The sequence below is a fragment of the Artemia franciscana genome, chromosome 7 (genome assembly GCF_032884065.1).
Source record: "Artemia franciscana chromosome 7, ASM3288406v1, whole genome shotgun sequence".
Taxonomy (NCBI): domain Eukaryota; kingdom Metazoa; phylum Arthropoda; class Branchiopoda; order Anostraca; family Artemiidae; genus Artemia; species Artemia franciscana.
The window spans coordinates 34,885,611-34,907,421 of record NC_088869.1 but is presented as its reverse complement, the minus strand read 5'-3'; the positions used below and the strand labels follow the sequence as shown (position 1 = coordinate 34,907,421).

At 32.4% G+C, this 21,811-nt stretch overlaps 1 protein-coding gene across 2 annotated transcripts in view; it reads left to right on the top strand.

Annotated features, from left to right (window-relative positions):
• Positions 1-21,811, top strand: part of LOC136029201 (visual pigment-like receptor peropsin) — a 218,124-nt gene that overhangs the window by 110,636 nt on the left and 85,677 nt on the right. For both annotated transcript variants that reach the window (XM_065707349.1, XM_065707348.1), the window contains exons 5-6: positions 1,372-1,504; positions 16,891-17,121. In XM_065707349.1, the coding sequence (XP_065563421.1) occupies positions 1,372-1,504; positions 16,891-17,121 (364 nt within the window). The remainder of the gene's footprint in view (positions 1-1,371; positions 1,505-16,890; positions 17,122-21,811) is intronic.

Genomic DNA, 21,811 nt, shown 5'->3' with positions numbered 1-21,811 from the left:
AAAAGTTTATTTTAAAAAAGATTAAAAAAAAGGAAAAAAGAACGGAATAAGTGTGCCAGGAGTGTCTTAGGAGGAGGGTCGCCCCCTCCACCTCATGTATCTGTTCCTGGCCTAAATTGATTTTAATTCTTTCATTCATCTAATTTCAACCAAATTAGCTATATAGTTAAAATACATAGATTGATAGATTTATTCACACGAAAGCCCTTTTTGGGCCATTCGCTATCTAATTAGTCACAAAACTAAAATTAGGGTTTTTTTTAGGGTGGAGGGGGTTTATCTATTCAAAACTTACCTTTCGATTTCCATGTATTTTTGGATATTTTACCAAAATATCTGGAATGATCCTTTGATCCCCTTGCACATTCAGCCATAAGTCTTCGTCTCTTATCCATTCTATGCTCGTGTCCAGATTTTATTTTTATCCATTTTGAACTTTTAGCTACAAGGTTACTTTTCACTATGTCATTGTGAATAGACAAATAGCTATAACTGTGCTTTTTGCTGTTAATTGGGTATATCACCTACGAATAATTGATCAAATTGACAAGTATATTTAAAAAAAGAGTAAAGCAAGAAAAAAGAACGGAATGAGAATGAGGGTGCCAGAAAAATATTGGGGAGGGGGCCTAAGGCCCATCCAGCTCCCTGGATCTGCTCCTCGTGACTGCTGCTTTGGAATGATTACCCCTTAGAAAAAACCACAAGCAAACTAATAAACACACACTTGTTACCAACTTTCTTTGGAAATATAATAAAAGTTTCATTTTTAAACACGTAGGAACTTGAAATATCTACAATGGGGCTATTGTTCATTCTGAATATGATAGTAAAAAGTTCTTCAATACTGCGCCACCTTGGGCTGTTGACCCCCCTATACTTTTCGTAAATTGTACACGTTTTCTAAGGCTCACATATTCTTACCGATTTTTGCAAATTTGGAATCGCGCAAAAGCGGTGATTCTTTTGACATATTTATGGTTATTTTAGTATTTTTTTTTATTGAGTTTCAGTTGTCATTGACACATGTAGCCCTTTATTTATAGTTAATCAACACGAAGAGCCTGAACAAGAGGCCCCAACTTGGAAATCTGTGTTTTTCATAATTCGCACAAGTTCATATTAAGACAGGATATCATGTAATATTATGCTTGTAGTTTTTTTTTTAAGTGACGAGGTTGCATTCTTTTCACAAGAGGCAGTATACTGCTTGTTTACTAATTCTTCGGAAAAAATTTCCACTTAAATTGATTTTGACAAGACTATGTAATTAAATTTTTTTTTTTAGCTCAATAAAATTGTTTTTCACCATTGAGTTGTGTAATCCGTTTTCTTCCAAACAGTATTAAGTTTTTTTTTTTTTTTTTTTAGTTGCTCAGTGGACTGGCGCGATGAAAGTTTGCTATCAAAGACTTATATTATGTATATATTTTTCTTTGGGCTGATTTTGCCTCTTCTGGCCATTATTATAGCCTATAGTAGAATAATTGGTGCAGTCAAGAAGGTAAATTATATATTATTCTTTTTAAGTATTTCTTTCTCATTTACTGAGAATGGTAAATGAATAGCAAAAGAGGAGAAAAAAACCCAAGGAGCTTAAGACCAACCGCTATTGCTAAGAATTCAAGAAAACAGCAAAAATCACCCAGGTCAGAGGGAGTCCAGGGAACCAACCTTTGGGTTTGAGAAGGTATTTTTTTTTTGGAAAAAGAAAAGAACAAACAAGAGAGTAATTATTTTAGGTGAACTGTAGGAGAAATCTAAATAACTCTAAATGTCATTAAGATAAACTTCTAATAATAGTATTTGATGAAACACATTTTTACGCTCTATAAATTACCTCTAAAATGAAAAATCAACAAATACTAGTGTCAGGAATGGTTCTAAGAGCTTTAAAGGGCACAAAAAATATTTCTACATTTAAAAGTTTGTTCAATAAATGTTTCTACTTTTAAGAGTTCACAAGTTTTAAAATAGTTTCCTTACAGTGCATGCTTGAAACCACATGATCAAGCTAAGCAAATTATTGATGGTAGAAAACTGTAGATAAAGACCAATCCGAAACAGGACCAGAAAAATTTATGCAAAATCCAGGTAAAATAAGTCAGTAAATTATGGGACAAAAGATAACATAGCGTGTGAAAAAAAAGTTGGCCGAAGATTTCTCCAATATTAAAATTTTTTGTTGGTGGCGACTCTCGCAGTATTATTCGGTCAATCTATATATATAAAAATAAGTTGTCTGTCTGTGTGTCTGTCTGTCTGTCAGGTGACGTCATGTTTCTGTGTCGACTGACGTCAAGAAGTTAGTTGTCGTCATTTTTGCTATGACGGTGACGTCATTAAGGATATTTAAGACATATATGTTCACGTAGAAATCTATTAATGTTTAAGTTTAAAATGACTGATGAACTTACAATGGCAAAAGCCGATGAAGATGCTCAAATAGTTGCCAAAAAACTTGCTGCTGATCTTTTTTTTTTCTTTTCTGCACGCTTTCTTTTCTGAGAAAGTCAGAAAAGAAAGCGTGCCGAGGAATCAAAAGAACAGCAAGGAAATGAATGCTTGCCTGAAAAATTCTAATTTATGGGCACACGTAAAAATATTAAAATTAACTACAAATATGCGTGTCCGATTGCAAAACGATGACTCTGGTCAAACATTTTCAGATCAATTGCTGGCAATTGGAAACGGAAAGCTCCCAGTAGACTCAATTTCAGGACGTATACAACTACCTGCTGATTTCTGTAATTTAGTGACGTCCAAAAATGAATTGATTGAAAAAGTATTTCCGAATATTCGAAAAAATTATAAGAAATAATAAATGGCTAAGTGAAAGAGCGATTCTCGCACCCAAAAATATAGACGTCTACGAAATCAACAATATTGTTTTGACCAAGATTCGAGACCAGGCAGTCCTTTACAAGTCAGTCGACACAGTTTTGGAACCAAATGAAGCGGTTAATTATCCATCTGAATTTTTAAATTCCATAGATCTTTCAGAGTTTCCACCACACGTGCTACAACTAAAAATAGGCGTACCAATAATACTTTTAAGAAATATCAACCCACCAAAGCTTTGCAATGGCACGCGACTTGCCGTAAAAAAAACAATGGAAAACCTAATAGAGGCCACAATCTTGACAGGGCCTTTTGAGGGTGAGGCTGTTCTTATTCCTCGCATTTCCGTGATTCCAACGGATCTGCCTTTTCAATTTAAAAGATTGCAATTCCCAATTCGATTAGCATTTGCAATCACCATTAACAAAGCTCAAGGTCAATCATTAGAAAAATGTGGTATAGATCTTAATACTGATTGTTTTTCCCATGGACAATTGTACGTTGCATGTTCGAGGGTCGGTAAACCTGACAATCTATTTATACGGCTTTGTATATGCACAGACAATGGGAAAGCCAAGAATGTTGTATATTCGCAAGACTTTGGTCAAACATTTTCAGATCAATTGCTGGCAATTGGAAACGGAAAGCTCCCAGTAGACTCAATTTCAGGACGTATACAACTACCTGCTGATTTCTGTAATTTAGTGACGTCCAAAAATGAATTGATTGAAAAAGTATTTCCGAATATTCTAAAAAATTATAAAAATAAAAACCTGACAATCTATTTATATGCAGCGACAATTGGACAGCGAAGAATGTTGTATATTCGCAAGTTTTACGCAGTTAATTTGTATTGTATCTATTTATCTATCTATCTATATAAAAACGAGTTGTGTGTATGTATGTTTGTTTGTTTGTAAAAAGAGCGTTTGCATATGACGTCATTATTAGTACATAACCCACCAAAGCTTTGCAATGGCACACGACTTGCCGTAAAAAAAACAATGGAAAACCTAATAGAGGCCACAATCTTGACAGGGCCTTTTGAGGGTGAGGCTGTTCTTATTCCTCGCATTTCCATGATTCCAACGGATCTGCCTTTTCAATTTGAAAGATTGCAATTCCCAATTCGATTAGCATTTGCAATCACCATTAACAAAGCTCAAGGTCAATCATTAGAAAAATGTGGTATAGATCTTAATACTGATTGTTTTCCCATGGACAATTGTACGTTGCATGTTCGAGGGTCGGTAAACCTGACAATCTATTTATACGGCTTTGTATATGCACAGACAATGGGAAAGCCAAGAATGTTGTATATTCGCAAGACTTTGGTCAAACATTTTCAGATCAATTGCTGGCAATTGGAAACGGAAAGCTCCCAGTAGACTCAATTTCAGGACGTATACAACTACCTGCTGATTTCTGTAATTTAGTGACGTCCAAAAATGAATTGATTGAAAAAGTATTTCCGAATATTCTAAAAAATTATAAAAATAATAAATGGCTAAGTGAAAGAGCGATTCTCGCACCCAAAAATATAGACGTCCACGAAATCAACAATATTGTTTTGACCAAGATTCGAGACCAGGCAGTCCTTTACAAGTCAGTCGACACAGTTTTGGAACCAAATGAAGCGGTTAATTATCCATCTGAATTTTTAAATTCCATAGATCCTTCAGGGTTTCCACCACACGTGCTACAACTAAAAATAGGCGTACCAATAATACTTTTAAGAAATATCAACCCACCAAAGCTTTGCAATGGCACGCGACTTGCCGTAAAAAAAACAATGGAAAACCTAATAGAGGCCACAATCTTGACAGGGCCTTTTGAGGGTGAGGCTGTTCTTATTCCTCGCATTCCCATGATTCCAACGGATCTGCCTTTTCAATTTAAAAGATTGCAATTTCCAATTCGATTAGCATTTGCAATCACCATTAACAAAGCTCAAGGTCAATCATTAGAAAAATGTGGTATAGATCTTAATACTAATTGTTTTTCCCATGGACAATTGTACGTTGCATGTTCGAGGGTCGGTAAACCTGACAATCTATTTATATGCAGCGACAATTGGACAGCGAAGAATGTTGTATATTCGCAAGTTTTACGCAGTTAATTTGTATTGTATCTATTTATCTATCTATCTATATAAAAACGAGTTGTGTGTATGCATGTTTGTTTGTTTGTAAAAAGAGCGTTTGCATATGACGTCATTATTAGTACATACGGCTTTGTATATGCAGAGACAATGGGAAAGCCAAGAATGTTGTATATTCGCAATTTTTACGTAGTTTGAAACACATATATAAATCTATCTATATTCACAGGTGGGACACAGGGACACAACTACAATGGCGCGTAACTAATATGGCGCGTAACGACTTACGCGCGCAGGGGGGGCTTGGGGGGGCGCGAAGTGCCCCACCAACTAGGTGTTGGGGTGGCGCGAAGCGCCACCCCAACAGCTAGTATATAATAAGAAACTGTTGAGTTGTTATGCAGATTTAAATTTTAAAAAAAATGTTTTTTTTTTAACTGTAAGTAAGGAGCGACATTAAAATTTAAAACGAACAGAAATTATTCCATATATGAAAGGGGTTGTCCCCTCCTCGACGCCCCGCTCTTTACGATAAAGTTTGACTCTTTCTCACAACTCCACGTTTCAAAACAATAGAAAATTTTAGTGTAAAGAGCAAGGTGTTGAGAAGGGGACAACCCCTTTCATATACGGAGTAATTTCTGTTCGTCTTAAGCTTCAATGTCACTCCTTACTTGCAGTTAAAAAAAACATATTTTGCTTATTCAATTTCTAAACGTTTAATGCATGTTTTGATTCTGGCTCACCACACATGAATAATTAAAATAAAATGTGTATATTAATTTTTTGTTTTTTTTTTGGCTAAATGGCTTTCTCATAGTTTTGATATGACAATTTTGATAATACAAAGTTGTGGAAGAAGAGGCCTAGTTGACCTGCAATTTTTGGCTACTTAAAAAGGCAACTAGAGCCTATATTTTTTTACGAACGTCTTTATTAGTAATAAATATACGTAACTTACGAATTAACTTAAGTAACAAACTTCTATATTTGTATATTTTTATTACGCATATGAGGGGGTTCGCCCCCTCTTCAATACCTTGCTCTTTTCGCTAAAGCTTGAATTTTGTCTAAATTCTTTAAGAATGACCCCTGAATCGCAAAGGCCATAAAATAAATAGTTGAAATTACTAAGAAATACTTTAGCGCAAAGAGCGAGGTATTAAGGAGGAGACAAAACCCCTTTTATACGTAATAATTTCTATTTCTATATATATATATATATATATATATATATATATATATATATACTAGCTGTTGGGGTGGCACTTCGCGCCACCCCAACACCTAGTTGGTGGGGGCGCTTCGCGCCCCCCCCAAAGCCCCCCCGCGCGCGTAAGTCGTTACGCGCCATAATAGTTACGCGCCATTGTAGTTGTGTCCCTATGTCCCACCTGTGAATATAGATAGATAGATATATATATATATATATATATATATATATATATATATATATATATATATATATATATATATATATATATATATGGTTTTAACTACGTAAAACTTGCGAATATACAACATTCTTTGCTGTCCCATTGTCTTTGCATATAAATAGATTGTCAGGTTTACCGACTCTTGAACATGCAACATATAATGGTCCATGGGAAAACAATCTGTATTCAGATCTATACCTCATGATTCTAATGATTGCCCTTGAGCTTTGTTGATGGTGATTGCTAATCGACCATTCCCTGTCCCGGTGTCCCGGTCGTCATTTATATCCCCCTGTTTCCCCCGGTGTCCCCGTTGTAGTTGTGTCCCTGTGTCCCGGTCGTCATTTATATTCCCTGTGTCCCGGTCGTCATTTGTATCCCGGTGTCCCGGTCTGTATATACATTCGTTTTTTAGTTTTGTTTTTCTCCTTTATTTTTTTCCTTTTTTTTTTTTTTTTAGTTAATTTAGATTTTTAGATTTTTTAGTTTTTTTATTAGTTTTTAGTTTTTTTTTCTTTTTAGTTTTTTTGTAGTTTTTACCTTCTTTTTGGTTTTGTTAGTTTTTTTTTTTACTTATGTCCTGGTCGTCATTTATACTCCCTGTGTCCCGGTGCTTTGTTGATTGCTAATCGAACATTCCTTTTGTCCTGGTCGCTTTCTCTTTGAGTGTCGTCATTTATTTTTTTCTTTTTTAGTTCTTTTAGTTTTTACCTTTTTTAGTTTTTTTTAGTTTTTTAGATGAAATTTTTTTTTAGTTTTTCCTTTTTTTCTTTTTAGTTTTTTATTGGTTTTTACCTTTATTTTAGCTTATTTTTCAGTTTTTTCCTTTTTTTTAGTTTTTTTTTTATTTTTTATTTTTTTTAGTTTTTTACCTTTTTTTAGTTTTTTTAGTTTTTTTAGTTTTTTAGCTTTTTTACTTTTTTTTATTAGTTTTTAGTTTTTTTTGTAGTTTTTGCCTTTTTTTTAGTTTTTTCAGTTTTTTTTAGTTTTTTATTGGTTTTTACCTTTATTTTAGCTTATTTTTCAGTTTTTTCCTTTTTTTTAGTTTTTTTTAGTTTTTGGTTTTTTTAGTTTTTTACCTTTTTTAGTTTTTTTAGTTTTTTTAGTTTTTTAGCTTTTTTATTTTTTTTATTAGTTTCTAGTTTTTTTTTGTAGTTTTTGCCTTTTTTTAGTTTTTTTAGTTTTTTAGCTTTTTTATTAGTTTTTAGTTTTTTTTGTAGTTTTTGCCTTTTTTTAGTTTTTTTAGTTTTTTAGCTTTTTTATTTTTTTTATTAGTTTTTAGTTTTTTTTTGTAGTTTTTGCCTTTTTTTAGTTTTTTCAGTTTTGACCTCACCTGATCCAGTTTTTTCAGGTGACGTCACCTGATCCACGATCCACAGATCCACAGACAACTTATTTTTATATATATAGATATATATATATATATATATATATATATATATATATATATATATATATATATATATATATATATATATATATACTTACTGACGACACGACTGCCTGTCCATGGATTATTCTTTATGGTTGATTGTGTATGGCTATGCTGTTTGACCTATGTGATTGTATGGATGAGTAGGGTTAAGGCCTCATTCAAGTGCTGATCTATATTAATCACTAATGTAGGAAAAGAGTCCTCCTTTTCTCCTTCTGTCTTTTTTTTTTTAATGTGTTTGTGCTGTTGCATTGGTGATTTCTCTCTTCATTATATATATATATATATATATATATATATATATATATATATATATATATATATATATATATATATATATATATATATATATATATATATATATATATATATATATATATATATATTATATCTCGTTCTTTTTTTGTTTTTGTTCACTAATTTTACCCCCTCTTCTATTTTAATGTCCGTTTTAATTCTTATTTTTTAACCTGTGTCCATGGTATTTTTTTTTAAGTTAAGTTCGACCAATTTTTATCTTTTAACTTTTAATTGAATTTTTACAGTAAAATTATTAATGCACAAATAATTGTTCAATCTGATTTTTCTTTTTCGTCATTGTTGTTGTCTTTTTGCCAGTTTTCGTGTTTTCATATGATATTTTGACTCCGAATTCCGAATTTGGCCTTTTCTGGGCTATATATATATATATATATATATATATATATATATATATATATATATATATATATATATATATATATATATATATATATATATATATATATATATATATATATATATATATATATATATATATATATATACTTACTTATACTTACTGACGACACGACTGCCTGTCCATGGATTATTCTTTATGGTTGATTGTGTATGGCTATGCTGTTTGACCTATGTGATTGTATGGATGAGTAGGGTTAAGGCCTCATTCAAGTGCTGATCTATATTAATCACTAATATAGGAAAACGGTCTTCCTTTTCTTCTTCTGTCTTTTTTTTTTTTTAATGTGTTTGTGCTGTTGCATTGGTGATTTCTCTCTTCATTATGAATATATATATATATATATATATATATATATATATATATATATATATATATATATATATATATATATATATGTATATATATATATATATATATATATATATATATATATATATATATATATATATATATATATATATATATATATATATATATATATACATATATATATATATGTATATATGTATATATATATATATATATATATATATATATATATATATATATATATATATATATATATATATATATATATATATATATATATATATATATATATATACATATATATATATATATATATATATATATATATATATATATATATATATATATATATATATATATATATATATATATGTATATATGTATATATATATATATATATATATATATATATATATATATATATATATATATATATATATATACATATATATATATATATATTTATATCTCGTTCTTTTTTTGTTTTTGTTCACTAATTTTACCCCCTCTTCTATTTTAATGTCCGTTTTAATTCTTATTTTTTAACCTGTGTCCATGGTATTTTTATTTAAGTTAAGTTCGACCAATTTTTATCTTTTAACTTTTAATTGAATTTTTACAGTAAAATTATTAATGCACAAATAATTGTTCATTCTGATTTTTCTTTTTCGTCGTTGTTGTTGTCTTTTTGCCAGTTTTCGTGTTTTTATATGATATTTTGTCTCCGAATTCCGAATTTGGCCTTTTCTGGGCTTGCGGTAGTGATTTTTTAACATCTTATCTTACCAGCCCCATAGAGATCATAAAACTAATCTAACTCCAGAATAAAGGCTCTAAAGCGTAATGAAAAATTTTAATGAATGAACTTGAAACTACATTACCAATGAAAAATGTTTTAAGCCATTTCTCTTTACTTATTGTTGTTTTCTTTTCTTTCGCTAGTGGTCATCTCCAGAAGCTGAGAACCAGGTTTTCTCTTATGTTACCTGTTTTCTCTTAAGTTACCTTGTCTAATTCCTTGGCAATCATTGACGCTAGTGATTTCAAGGACATCTCTGCAGATAAAAGTGATGATGACTTTTTTGAGTCTCACGATATGGAACTTGGAGTTAAAAGTGAAGATAAAGATCCTAACAGTGCATTCCTTCCAAGCAATGAAAGTACTGTCGACTAGGGAGTATCTGAGCTTGAGTCTGATTTTGAAGATGATATACCTCTAGCCAAGCAGGCTCGAATATTGCAAGTGACCTATGAAACGACCCAAATAGATAAAAGGGAGGGAAAACACGAGGCTTCAGACTCACTTGGGTTCAGTAAGAGATGAAGTTATCTTTACTAACCATTTTGTTTGAAAACCAGAAGAGTGGTTCACAAAATATTCCCCAGTCTTTTTTCGAGTAGACGGCGTAAGCCAAAAACTAAACCTATATAAAAGATTCACAAGAGCCTGAATGTTACTAATGACAAACTTAAGAAATGTTTTGGAGTTGTAACATTGAAGGGTAATTTCAAATATCCTCAAATCGAAATGTACTGGAAGGCACTGTAGCGTGAAAACCAGATGTCAGAAAACATTGGAAAAAACCGTTTCTTCACGCTAAGAAGCAATTTAAAATTTGTTGTCGATGAAGAAATTTCTGAAAACATTAAGAAGAACAATCAGTCGTGGAGAATTCAGTTAGTTATCGACCGTTTCCGTACCTTTTGCTTTTTCTTCCGAATGACAAAAATTGTTTAATTCATGAGCAGATGATCCTATTTTACGAAAAAACCTCACTAAGGCAGTATGCACCCAATAAGCCAAACATTTTCGTCCTCAAAAACTTTGTTTTGGCTAATTCGAATCGTTTATACTTGACTTCGAGATTCATTAGGGTGTTACTACGGCTCCTGAAACTATGCGATGCCATTATCTTGCAGGTGGAATCGTAATCAGGCTATCTCAAACTCTCCCACCCAGATATAGCCTTAGCTTTGACACATTTTTAACTGAACAAAACCATTCGACCTTCTGTGCGAAATGTAGATAAATGCAACTGGTAAAATCATTCGAAATAGATTTGGAAAAGAGACCATACCTCTGAAGCCAAAAAAAAAAAAATTAAGAATACAGGGAGAGGGTAGAGCGTTGCATTTGTGCGAGAATATCGAAAGCTAGCCGTCATAGAATTGTTTGATATAAGAATGGTGACACTAGCCTCAAATTGCAAGGCAGTAGAAGAAGAGACAACAGTGGAAAGATGAGACAAAAATCAGGGGAAGCAGATCACAATCTCTAGCCCAAGGTTTGTAGCTGACTACAACAAGTAACAGGGTGGAGTGGACATTATTTTTAACAATGTGCACTCTTTTTCAAGTTCAATAGCAAAACCCCTTTTTACGCTTAGAATTCCACTGTTTAAAAAGTTTTCTTAAATATTACGTTTTCTTAATTAAGGTCTTTCTACTTAATCAAATCTTACTTTTTTTTTTAAAAATTGCGCCTTTCTCTTGAACAAATATTCGAAACACAAATTTAACTGAACAAAAATCAAAAATATTTGAATTAAGACTCAGAAAAATTTTATATCTATTTTCGCTTGACAAAAAATTGGAAATCTGGGTGTTCTCTTGACAAAATTAGAAATATGGGGGAACTTTACAACAAAAATTAAGAAAAAAAAATTGAGAGCGCAAATAGTAACTGGCTTGAAAAACCTATATGAAAATTGGAAATCTGTGTCCTGCTGGACAAAAATTGAAAATAGTGAAAAATTCACAATGTAAAAACAGGGGATTTAAAACTGACTGAATGGAAGAAAGACATAAAATCTCAACAAAAAGGATGATTTTTGACATCTTACGGACAAATAGGAGAAAAGCAAAAAGCCTCGACAACAGTGAAAATTTTTGAAAGCTTCCTCACAAAAATTTAAAAGTTTGAATTTCTCGAATAAAGATTGAGATTTTTGAAAATTCTACGACAAAATCGGAAGAAAAATCCGAAATAAAAATGACCAAAATTGAATAGAAAATTGTGAAAAAAATTGGAAAGACAGAGTCAAGTGAGCAATACAATTCGCAATCTTGAACTTTTTACTGTTAAAAATTTCATACCTTTGAATAAATTCAACAAAAGATGGAAAATATGTGAAAACACATTTGGTCATTCTGACCAACGTGACTTTATGGCAATTAAAGTTAGATCCTTGATTTAGCTGATGTTAAATCATGCTAAGTTACATTCGGTTCGGTTCAAATTAGGTGAATATCAGTTTATTTGGCGCGTCAACTTAACCTATATTGAGATTACTATAGCCATCAAAATGATGGATCTAATTTCAGTGGTAAATCAATTTTATGACTAAGCATGATCGAATATATTTTTACAAGTTTTCAATTTTTAGTTGATTCATTCCACAGGTCTTCAAATTTTTTTGAAGAAGTTGTAACATATTTTTGTGTTAATTAATTTGAATAGTGATTTCGTCTTTTTCTAATTTTCAAAATCTTTTATAATTTTCCATTTTGCTTAAAAAATTTCAAAGATTTTCCTATTTCCTATTCCTCTTCTTAAAGTTTTTATTCCTTTTTTGTCGTTATTTTCCGATTATTTTCTATTTTTATGTTGGTGAGGAATTTTTCTTCAATTGTGGCGTAAAGTCATGAAATGAATTGTTTATAAATGGAAAAGTAATACCATTTTCAAGTTTTCTCGAACAAAACAGATTTCCAAGTTTGGGATTTTTTTCTATTTTCTACTTTTGAATTTGTTGTAACTTTTCCTAAATTTCCATTTTTTATTGAGAGGAAAACAGATTTTTAACTTATGTCGAGCAAAAACACAAATTCAAACTTTTCTAAATTGAAAAAAAATTTTTCAATTGTTTTGCCTGTTACAAAGATTTATATTTTTCTCGTGGCGTTTCAAAAGCTGAAATTTTTTTTCAGTTAATTTTGTCCATTACTTTTATTCAAGTAAGAAGTGAAAATTTTACTTGAATAAAGGTTTTACTTGAAAAAATTTGATATTTAAATCCGAAAATTTTTAAGAATAGTGGCAGTTTTTTCTTTCGAAAAGGAGAGTAGAAGTTGTTGAAAATGAGAATTTGATGAAGTAGAAATGCCTTACTTCACGAAATGTTATATTCCAATTCTGAAATTGCTGATATATGTGAATTTCTTGACAAGAAAAAGCTTTTATTAATAAAATCAAAATGAGAAGTGTAAATTGTTAGTTATAGAAAAACTGATGAAAAAATCTGTTTAAATTAGTTAATGAAGTAGGAAAGGCTCACTTGAAAAAACGTGATATTTATCTAAAGTTTGCGAGAAACTGGAATTCTTGATATGAAATGGGTTTTTACAAACCAAATTTGGAAAAGATTAGTGCATATTGTTAAAAATGAGAATTTTAGCGAAGTGGGAAGGTTTTTCGTGAAGAAATATGATGTATAAGTTCTGAAGTTTTTGATAAAAATTCAATTTCTGACATAAAAAGGGTTTTTGTTATTAAAATTCAATAAAAGAAGCGTAAATTTTTAAACATGAAAAAAACTGCGGAAAAAGAAAGCCTTTACTTAGAGACATACGGTATTTAAATCCTGAAGCATGTAAGGAATTAGAAAAGCTTTACTTAAATAAATGTGATATTTATATTTAAACATTTTTAGGAAATTGGAGACTTTCTTTGATGGATGTTATGATGGATAATTAACCGCTTCATTTGGTTCGAGAAGTGTGTCGACTGACTTGTAAATTGGAGTTCTTGACGTGACTGGTTTTTTCTACTAAAATGTGAAAAAGAAGTGAAATTTTAAGAAAATTGAAAAATAAGATGGAGTAGAAAGACTTTCTTTGATGTTTAAATTCAGAAAATTTCAAGAAAAATGGAACTGTTTACATAAAAAAGATTTTTCTATAAAAAAATACAAAATGTTATAAACGAAAAAAATTTTATGTTGAAAGCCATTAATTGAATAAATGTTATATTTTAAATCCTGAAATTTTGAAAGAAAAGTCTAACTCTTGACATGAAAAATACTTTTGCTGTCAAAAATCGAAATAAAGAAGTGCAAGTTGTTACTAAAAAAATGAAAACTTAGATGCACAAAACCTTTACTTGAAGAAATGGGATATTTCAGGTTTTATTACTGAAACTAGAAAAAAAAAAGTATTGAAAAAAGCCAAAAATGATAAATTTTGCTGAATTGGAAAGGGACATATTGTAGAAATAAGATATTCAAATAATGAAATTTTCAGAAATCAAATTTATTGACGCAAAATAAGTATTTTTATGTAAAAATTGGATAAAAAGTAAAATCTGTCAAAATTGGGCTATTAGACAAAGTAGAAAGGCCTTACTTGATGAATTGTAATATTTAAACTATCATGGTCTTAGGAAATATGGAATTCTTGAAATAGAAACTGTTTACTATTGAAAATAAAAAACTGTAAATATAAGAAAAAGAAAAATTTGATAAAGTATAAAGCCTTCAATTGAAGGAGTCTAAAATTCAAATTCTAAAATATTGAACATCTGGCTTAAAAAAGCCAATTGCACACGAAATTCGCCTTCACCCACCCAAAAGCTTGTTTCCGCTATACTACTGCCATTTGCAGCAGCTCATTGCTGAAAATTTTAGTAAAAGCCAAGCACCAGCACATATATTTATGATTGTTTAATGTTTGTTTGTAATTTATTGCGTAATATTTTTAATTCACCAAGTAGTGCGTTTGTTAAACAGTTACTTTTCTTCACTACCGTTTGAAAAGCACCTACTTCAATATCACTCCCTCCCCCCCCCAATAAAAATACTGTAGCTACGCCCTTGCCTGCCACTATTGCGATTACCATTACTACGACAACCACTACTATGACTTCTACTGGTAGAGCTACTATTACTATTTTTATCACTGCTATGACTACAGTGACTAAAAAAAACTAAAAGGTTCCGCAAATATTCCTTATATTAGCAAATAATCAACTCTTATAAACGAAGCTATTCGAAGAAAATTAACTAAGGTACAATAAACGGTACAGCTACATACATTAAACAGTAGCTACATTATACATTAAACGGTAGCTACATTATATGTGATCATAAATATCGTCAAATAGCTATTCAATGTGCCAACAAGCACAGTCACTATCCATAAATAAGCACAACTCAAAAGGAAAAGAAATTCAATAGATTTTCAGTTCAAACTTCAAACGAGCATAAACTACCAAAATAGGAGTACAGCTGAAGCCCCTATGCCTTGTAAAGACCAGACCGTCATTTGCGCTTTGATTAAAGCAAAATACACTTTCAATGTTTTCTCTTTTATGATATTAATAAATTAAAAATTGCTGAGACTCTCAGGAATGATGATTTATCAATATATTAAACTGTCAATCTCCATTTCACTGGTTCTCATCAGTAGATTTGTTATTATGGTGGTTTACTTTTTCTTAACAAATAAAAACGCACAAATCGAAACAAAAATTGTGTTCAATAAACCGCACATGATGGTTTTGTCTTTAAGGGGTATGTGGGACGTTAGCCCCACTAATATTTGTGGTTGGTTTTGTTCGTTTTAAATATTATGTCATATTTATCGTAAATTCTCTTCGTTTTGGGTTTCACTTAGTTATCAAGTGGCACAAACCGGAAAATTATAATATCACCAATCTGTTTAAAATTATGAGGTAGCCAATTTGTTTAAAATTATCAAAATATTGTATTTGGAACTTCCCATTTTCAAAGGTAGTAATGCTGCATGGTGACGTATTCATTCCGAAAGAATGGCGTAAATCGTAATAAATTAATAGTTAATATAGATATTTGTTTTAAAACTTTGTTTATTCTTGATATATGATAAAATTATGTAGAATTATGTATACATGTGCACTATCTATGTTGGTCATTTTGTAGGCGATGGATGTGCCTGAGACCTCAATAATTGTATTCTTATGCCCACATTTCCTAGCTCCTGGAAAACAACCAGATAATTCCAGAAGAAGCTCTAGGCAGGTGGGCTTGATAACAATAGATACATCAAAAGATCAGGTTTTTTACTCTGATCCCAAATATACAAAATTCACATTTAATTTAATCATAACCGCTAAAAGCTACGAGTTTCAAAAAAATTGCTTGATTTTTGAAAAAGCCACGAACTAAAAGCCACCCCCTAAAAGCCAGCCACCCCCTAAAAGCCAAGAACTCCTAATGAATACCTCACCATCGATTCAGAATATTTGAGAACCCCACTGGAGACGTTTCAAGCTCCCATATGCAAAAATACGGAATTTATATTCTTGGCCAGATGAAAGATCACGGAAGCATGTTCATTTATTTTTCCTGGGATGATTGTATCGAACTAATGATCCCAAAAGAGCGTGAATGGGCTCAATCGAATGGAAATCAAGAATTCTAGTGCCCTGTCCAAGTAACGAAAAAGAATAGAGAACCACTGTTAGGGCCAAAATCCTGATTCGTAACACAAAATGGTAGAAGCTTGCACTATCCTCCTGCACAGTCCCTTTAGCTACTTCCGAATGTTGCTAGAGAGTTTAGGACTTTTTGAAGTTCTTCGATTACTATCTTTATATTAACAATTCTCAGAAAAAAAAACATATACACACATCTACTGCCAAAACTTTTTGGGAATATGAAGGATTTCTTATCTAAAAAAAAGTAGTTAGAAAACTAAGCAATGGGGTACTTGAAAGTGTTGAAAACCATGGTAAATAACTCCGGATTCCTTAATGCCTGTGTTACAGTTAATCTTTTTTTTTTATCACAAAACGGATAATATTTTCTTTGTTTTATTTACCACCGTACATAATCAGTTATTATGCTTAAAGAATGGCAACTGCTTAAAGAATAGATTGTGTAAGTCGTATGTCTATTTGCAAATACGGAACATAAGAAACACGTGCATTTAAAGTACACCATTCTCGCAGTCTTGTCTGGTAGATAATGATGATCGATTTTTCGTTTTCATTATTCGTTTGTGTGATTTATATGAGTGCTTTTAGGGAAAGTTACACTTGGTCTTAATTTATGGTATGTTTAAATTTTAGAAAACAAAAACAAATCGCACTAAACTACAATCTCGGCTTACGATAATGATTGGCATTATGGTCATTACATTTTTATTTTCATGGACCCCTTATGCAATAGTATCCCTGCTTGAAGCGTTTGGCGACAAAAGTAATTTGCAACTTCATCCATCATTTGTTACAATTCCATCACTTTTTGCAAAAAGCTCAGTTATCTTTAATCCTCTTGTCTATGCGGGATTGAATACACAGGTAAGTCATACTGATATTTTTAATTCAAATATTTATTAACATAATATAAAATTGATATTATTGAATTTATTCTTTAATGAATATTTTTGTCTATAAACAGTTTTTTTTACAGACTATCTTCAGGAAGGAAAAAATCAGGGCCAAATTCCATATACTGTTCAAAATAATTTCTTTTTAGCTCGATACACACAGCCCAATACTTTTTAAATTTTTGGATCCCTTCCAAATAAAAAAAAATTGCCTGAAACTACATTAAGCGATCTTTTAATTAAAGATTTTCGTTTAGGAGACTGAACTCTTTCCATCAGGCCACTTTCTCTGGTCATAACCATCTTAACCAGCAGGCATCAAAATGTTAATTGACTGAAAGATCTAACAGCAAAAGCCTAACCCAACAAAATGGGAAAATAATGCATGCTTTTATTTAAACCCCACAGTGGTTTGTTACCCTTAAATATACATTTCTAATTTATTAAAATATATATGAAACATAAAAATATAGTACAGTGTGAACTGTCTTTTTTTTTGGTCATCAACAATTTCTTATGATAGGCTCAAATGTTGTAGCGGCCACTCGACTGTGGTTATCCCAATGTTTGTCAGTCAAACGATTCTTCTACTTATTTGTGATGAAATTGATATTGAAAAATGAAATCTCCCACAGAAATGTGGAGATGTACATTGCCTTCCTTAGTAACTAACCAACCCTAGTAAGACCAAATATTTTCATTGCTTGAAGTTAGTGATTTTAGTGAAAGGTTGCTTCGAGAACCAATCAATTGGATCTCAGCTGCAGCATTTTCTTCTTCGAAATGATGCATGACACAAATAAAGAACAGTAGTGACGGCCCTAAACTTCCACAACACAGATAGGGGGGGGGGGGTAAAATTGGAGCTACTCAAAAATCTGAAAGAACCAGGGACAAAACCTTCAGGGCCCTCCCATGTAGGAAACCTTCAAGACAACGGGTCCTAGCAGTCAACTCCAAAGGGTGTATAACATCCAATTTAAGAATCATAGAAAGCAATTCCAACGAAAACCCTAGCGACCAATTCCAGTGCGTGCCAAAGCAACCAATTCTAACGGGTCACTAGCACCCAATTTCACCGGGGCCTTAGAATCGAATCCCATTGAGGCCCTAGCCACCAATTTCAACGGGGGCCATAGCGAGCATTTCCAACAGAGTCTTAGCAAGCATTTTCAGTGGGGCAAGAGCAACCAATTCCAACTGGGGAGCCCCAACGGTCGATTCCAACGGGACCCTAGCATCCAATCCCAACGGGGCCCTAGCATCCAACTTTACTGAGCCCCTAGCAACCAATTTTAACGGGGGGCCCGCTAGTCAAGTAGAGAGTCCCCACTTGTAACTGATAATGAAGTAATCTTGCATGATATGTTAGCTTCATTGCCGATAATTTAATCTCGCGTGACGCGTTTTGGTTTCTGACCTATGTAATCTGGCAACAATAGAATCTTTTACCGTCAGTTGGCTTACTCAAGACCTATTTTGGTCAACTTACCTCAGGAATATATACATAGGATATTTCCTGTTACGTGATCTAGACAAGTCATTGTTTTGATTCCCAAATGGCTTTGTAGAATTCTGTTAGAATACGAGCAGTGTCAATAATTTTTGGTGATAATTTGTTTGTGTCTTCATGTAAGAGACTAGTTTAAGAGGCATTGGGTAGAAAATCCGATAGAAGTACGGTAGTAATTTCTGGCAAAATTTTGGTAGAATTACGAGTACTCTCAATAATTTCCGGTGCTATTTTGTTTATGTCTTCATTTAAGAAACTAGCATCAGTGGCTTTGGTTAGAATTACGGTAGAATTTTGGTACAATTTTGGTAGAATTACAAGTAATGTCAATAATTTCTTGTGATTTTTTGTTTATATCTTCATTTAAGAGACTAGTATCAGTGGCTTTGGATAGAATTACAGTAGAATTATGGTACAATTTTGTTATAATTGCAAGTAGTGCTAATAATTTTTGGTGACAATTTGTTTGTATCTTTATTTAAGGGACTAGTATTAGGGGGTTTGGGTAGAATTACGGTAAAATTTTGGTAGAATTTTGGTAAAATTACGAGTAATTTTAATAGTTTCTGGTGATTATTAGCTTATGTTTTCATATAAAAAAATAGTATCAGTGGCTTTGGATAGAATCAAAGTAGAGTTACAATAGAATTTTGATAGGATAGGCAGTGGGAACTTGTTATTTCATTGTTAGATTGTGAGGTTTCTTCATTGTGATTGTGATTTCTAATGATTTTGTAAATAATTCCCCTTTATTGTTACAAAGAGCATAGAATTAAAAAAAAAACCTTGGACAAGCCTTTTCCTTATCCCGTAAAAATCAAGACCAATACATAGAAATCCAGGTGAAGTCATAGAAATCAAGATCAAACTCTAGAAATCCAGGGCAACCGCTAAATATCAAGACAAATACATAGAAATTATAACCAATGCATAGAAATCCACATGAATCCATAAGAATCAGGTGCAACCATAGCAATTCAGAGCAAACCATAGACATCAATACCAATCCGAAGAACCAATCTTAACCAGTGAATAGAAACCTACGCCAAATCACAAGAATCAAGACTATGCTTCAAGGACAATCTCTAAAAATAAAACCAATACGAAGGAATCAGAAGACCAGTGCATAGAAATCAGGAAACCCATGCATAGAAATCCGGATCAAACCATAGAAATAAATAACAAACTTTGGAAATCTAGATAAGCCCATGCAAATCAAGAGATTAATATGTAGAAATAACAATACGTAAAAGTCCAAAGCGATCCTTGGAAATCAGTACTAATACATAGAAATCAAAACCAAACCATAAAAATTAAGAACACACTGTAGAAATCAATGCTAATACATAGAAATCAAGACCAAACAATAGAAATCAGGACCATACTATACAAACCACAACTAGCCTCTAGATATTGTTACCAATGCATAGAAATCCTAACGAATTCATAAATATCAAGATCAAACAGTAGAAAAAAGGCCATTCTTTTAAAATCAGAACAAAGTCATAAAAATCAAGATAAAACTGTGAAAATCAACAGCAACCCCATGAAAATGATAAACAATGCATAAAAGTCCAGACGACCCGCAAAAATCAAGAAATCAATATGTAGAAATCTAGAACATTCCATAGAACTAAAGACCAATACATAAAAATCAAGACCAAACCATAGAAATCATGACCAACTGTAGAAATCATGACCAATGCATAGAAATCCAGACCAAACGATAGAAATTAAGACCAAACCGTACAAATATAGACAAGCCCATGGAAATCAAGACCAAATCGTAGAAATGAAGAGATCAATATGTAGAAATCTAGAGCAACCCTATAGAAATCAAGATCAATACTTAGAAATTTAGAGAGATAGATACTAAAACGTCCAGAAAAGATCAGTAGGTTAGGAAAACCTAACCTACACACTATAGGTTAGGTTAGCTTACATGACGTACCAGCTAACCTAACCAACCATGTGTAGATTAGGTTAGGCTAACCTAATAGCACGTAAAAAAAAGGCTGAATCTTTAAAAATGGTGTGAGTCTGCATGAAATACCCGTAGGAACCACATTGTTTTTCTAGCTGTTGAAATAAGTCAACTGAAGGTATACAGGCTGCGACAAGCTGTTCAAGGGTATCTGGGTTAGTCATAGGTTGATTGTTGGGTCCCATGTTGTGGAAGGCTTGTACTTTTAGCGGTCAAGTGTCTGGTTTTATGTGTTTGTTCGTCTGACTCTGTGTGTTTGTTCGTGTCGGACTCTGTTTGTTTGTGTGTGTTTTCGTCCATCTCTCTCTGTGCCTGTCCGTCTGACTGTGTGTTTGACTGTCTCTGTATCTGTCTCTGTACGTTTGTGTGTCTGACTCTGTTTGATTGTGTGTGTTTTAATATTTTTCTCTCTCTCCGTTCCTGAGTGTTTGGCCGTCTCTATGTCTTTCTTTGTGTATTTGCGTGTCAGACTGTGTGTATTTGCCTGTGTTTTCTCCCCCCTCCCCTCTCTCTCTCTCTGAGCCTCTGTGTCTAACTGTGTGTTTGGCTGTCTTTGTGTCTGTCTTGGCACGTTTGTATGTCTGACTCTGTGTTTGAGTATGTTTTTGTCTTTTTATCTCCGTGTCTGTATGTCCAACTGAGTGTTTGCCCGGGTCTTTGTGTGTTTTTGGGCATTTGTGTGTCTGTCTGTGTGTGTGTTTTTGTCTCTCTCTTTCTCCGTCGCTTTGTGTCTGACAGTGTGTTTGTATGTATTTATGTTTGTCATTGCATTGTGTGCCTGACACTGTATGTTTGTGTGTGTTTTTGTCTCTCTTTCTCTCTGTAATTGTGTGTTTGACCATGTGTTTTCCTGTCTCTATGTCTGTCTTTGTGTGTTTGTATATGTGTTTATGTGTGTAACTCTGTGAGTTTGTGCATCTTTTTGTCTCTCTCTCCTTGCCTTTATTCCTTACTATGTGTTTGCCTGTCTCTGTGTCTGTGTGTTTTTATGGCACTTGGTATTAACCAAGTGACGTATAGCAATCGCCAATTCTGTCGGTTTGTCTGTCTGTCTGTCGGTCTGTCTGTCTGTCGGTCTGTCTGTCGGTCCCGGTTTTGCTACTTTAGGCACTTCCAGGTAAGCTAGGACGATGAAATTTGGCAAGCGTATCAGGGACCGGACCA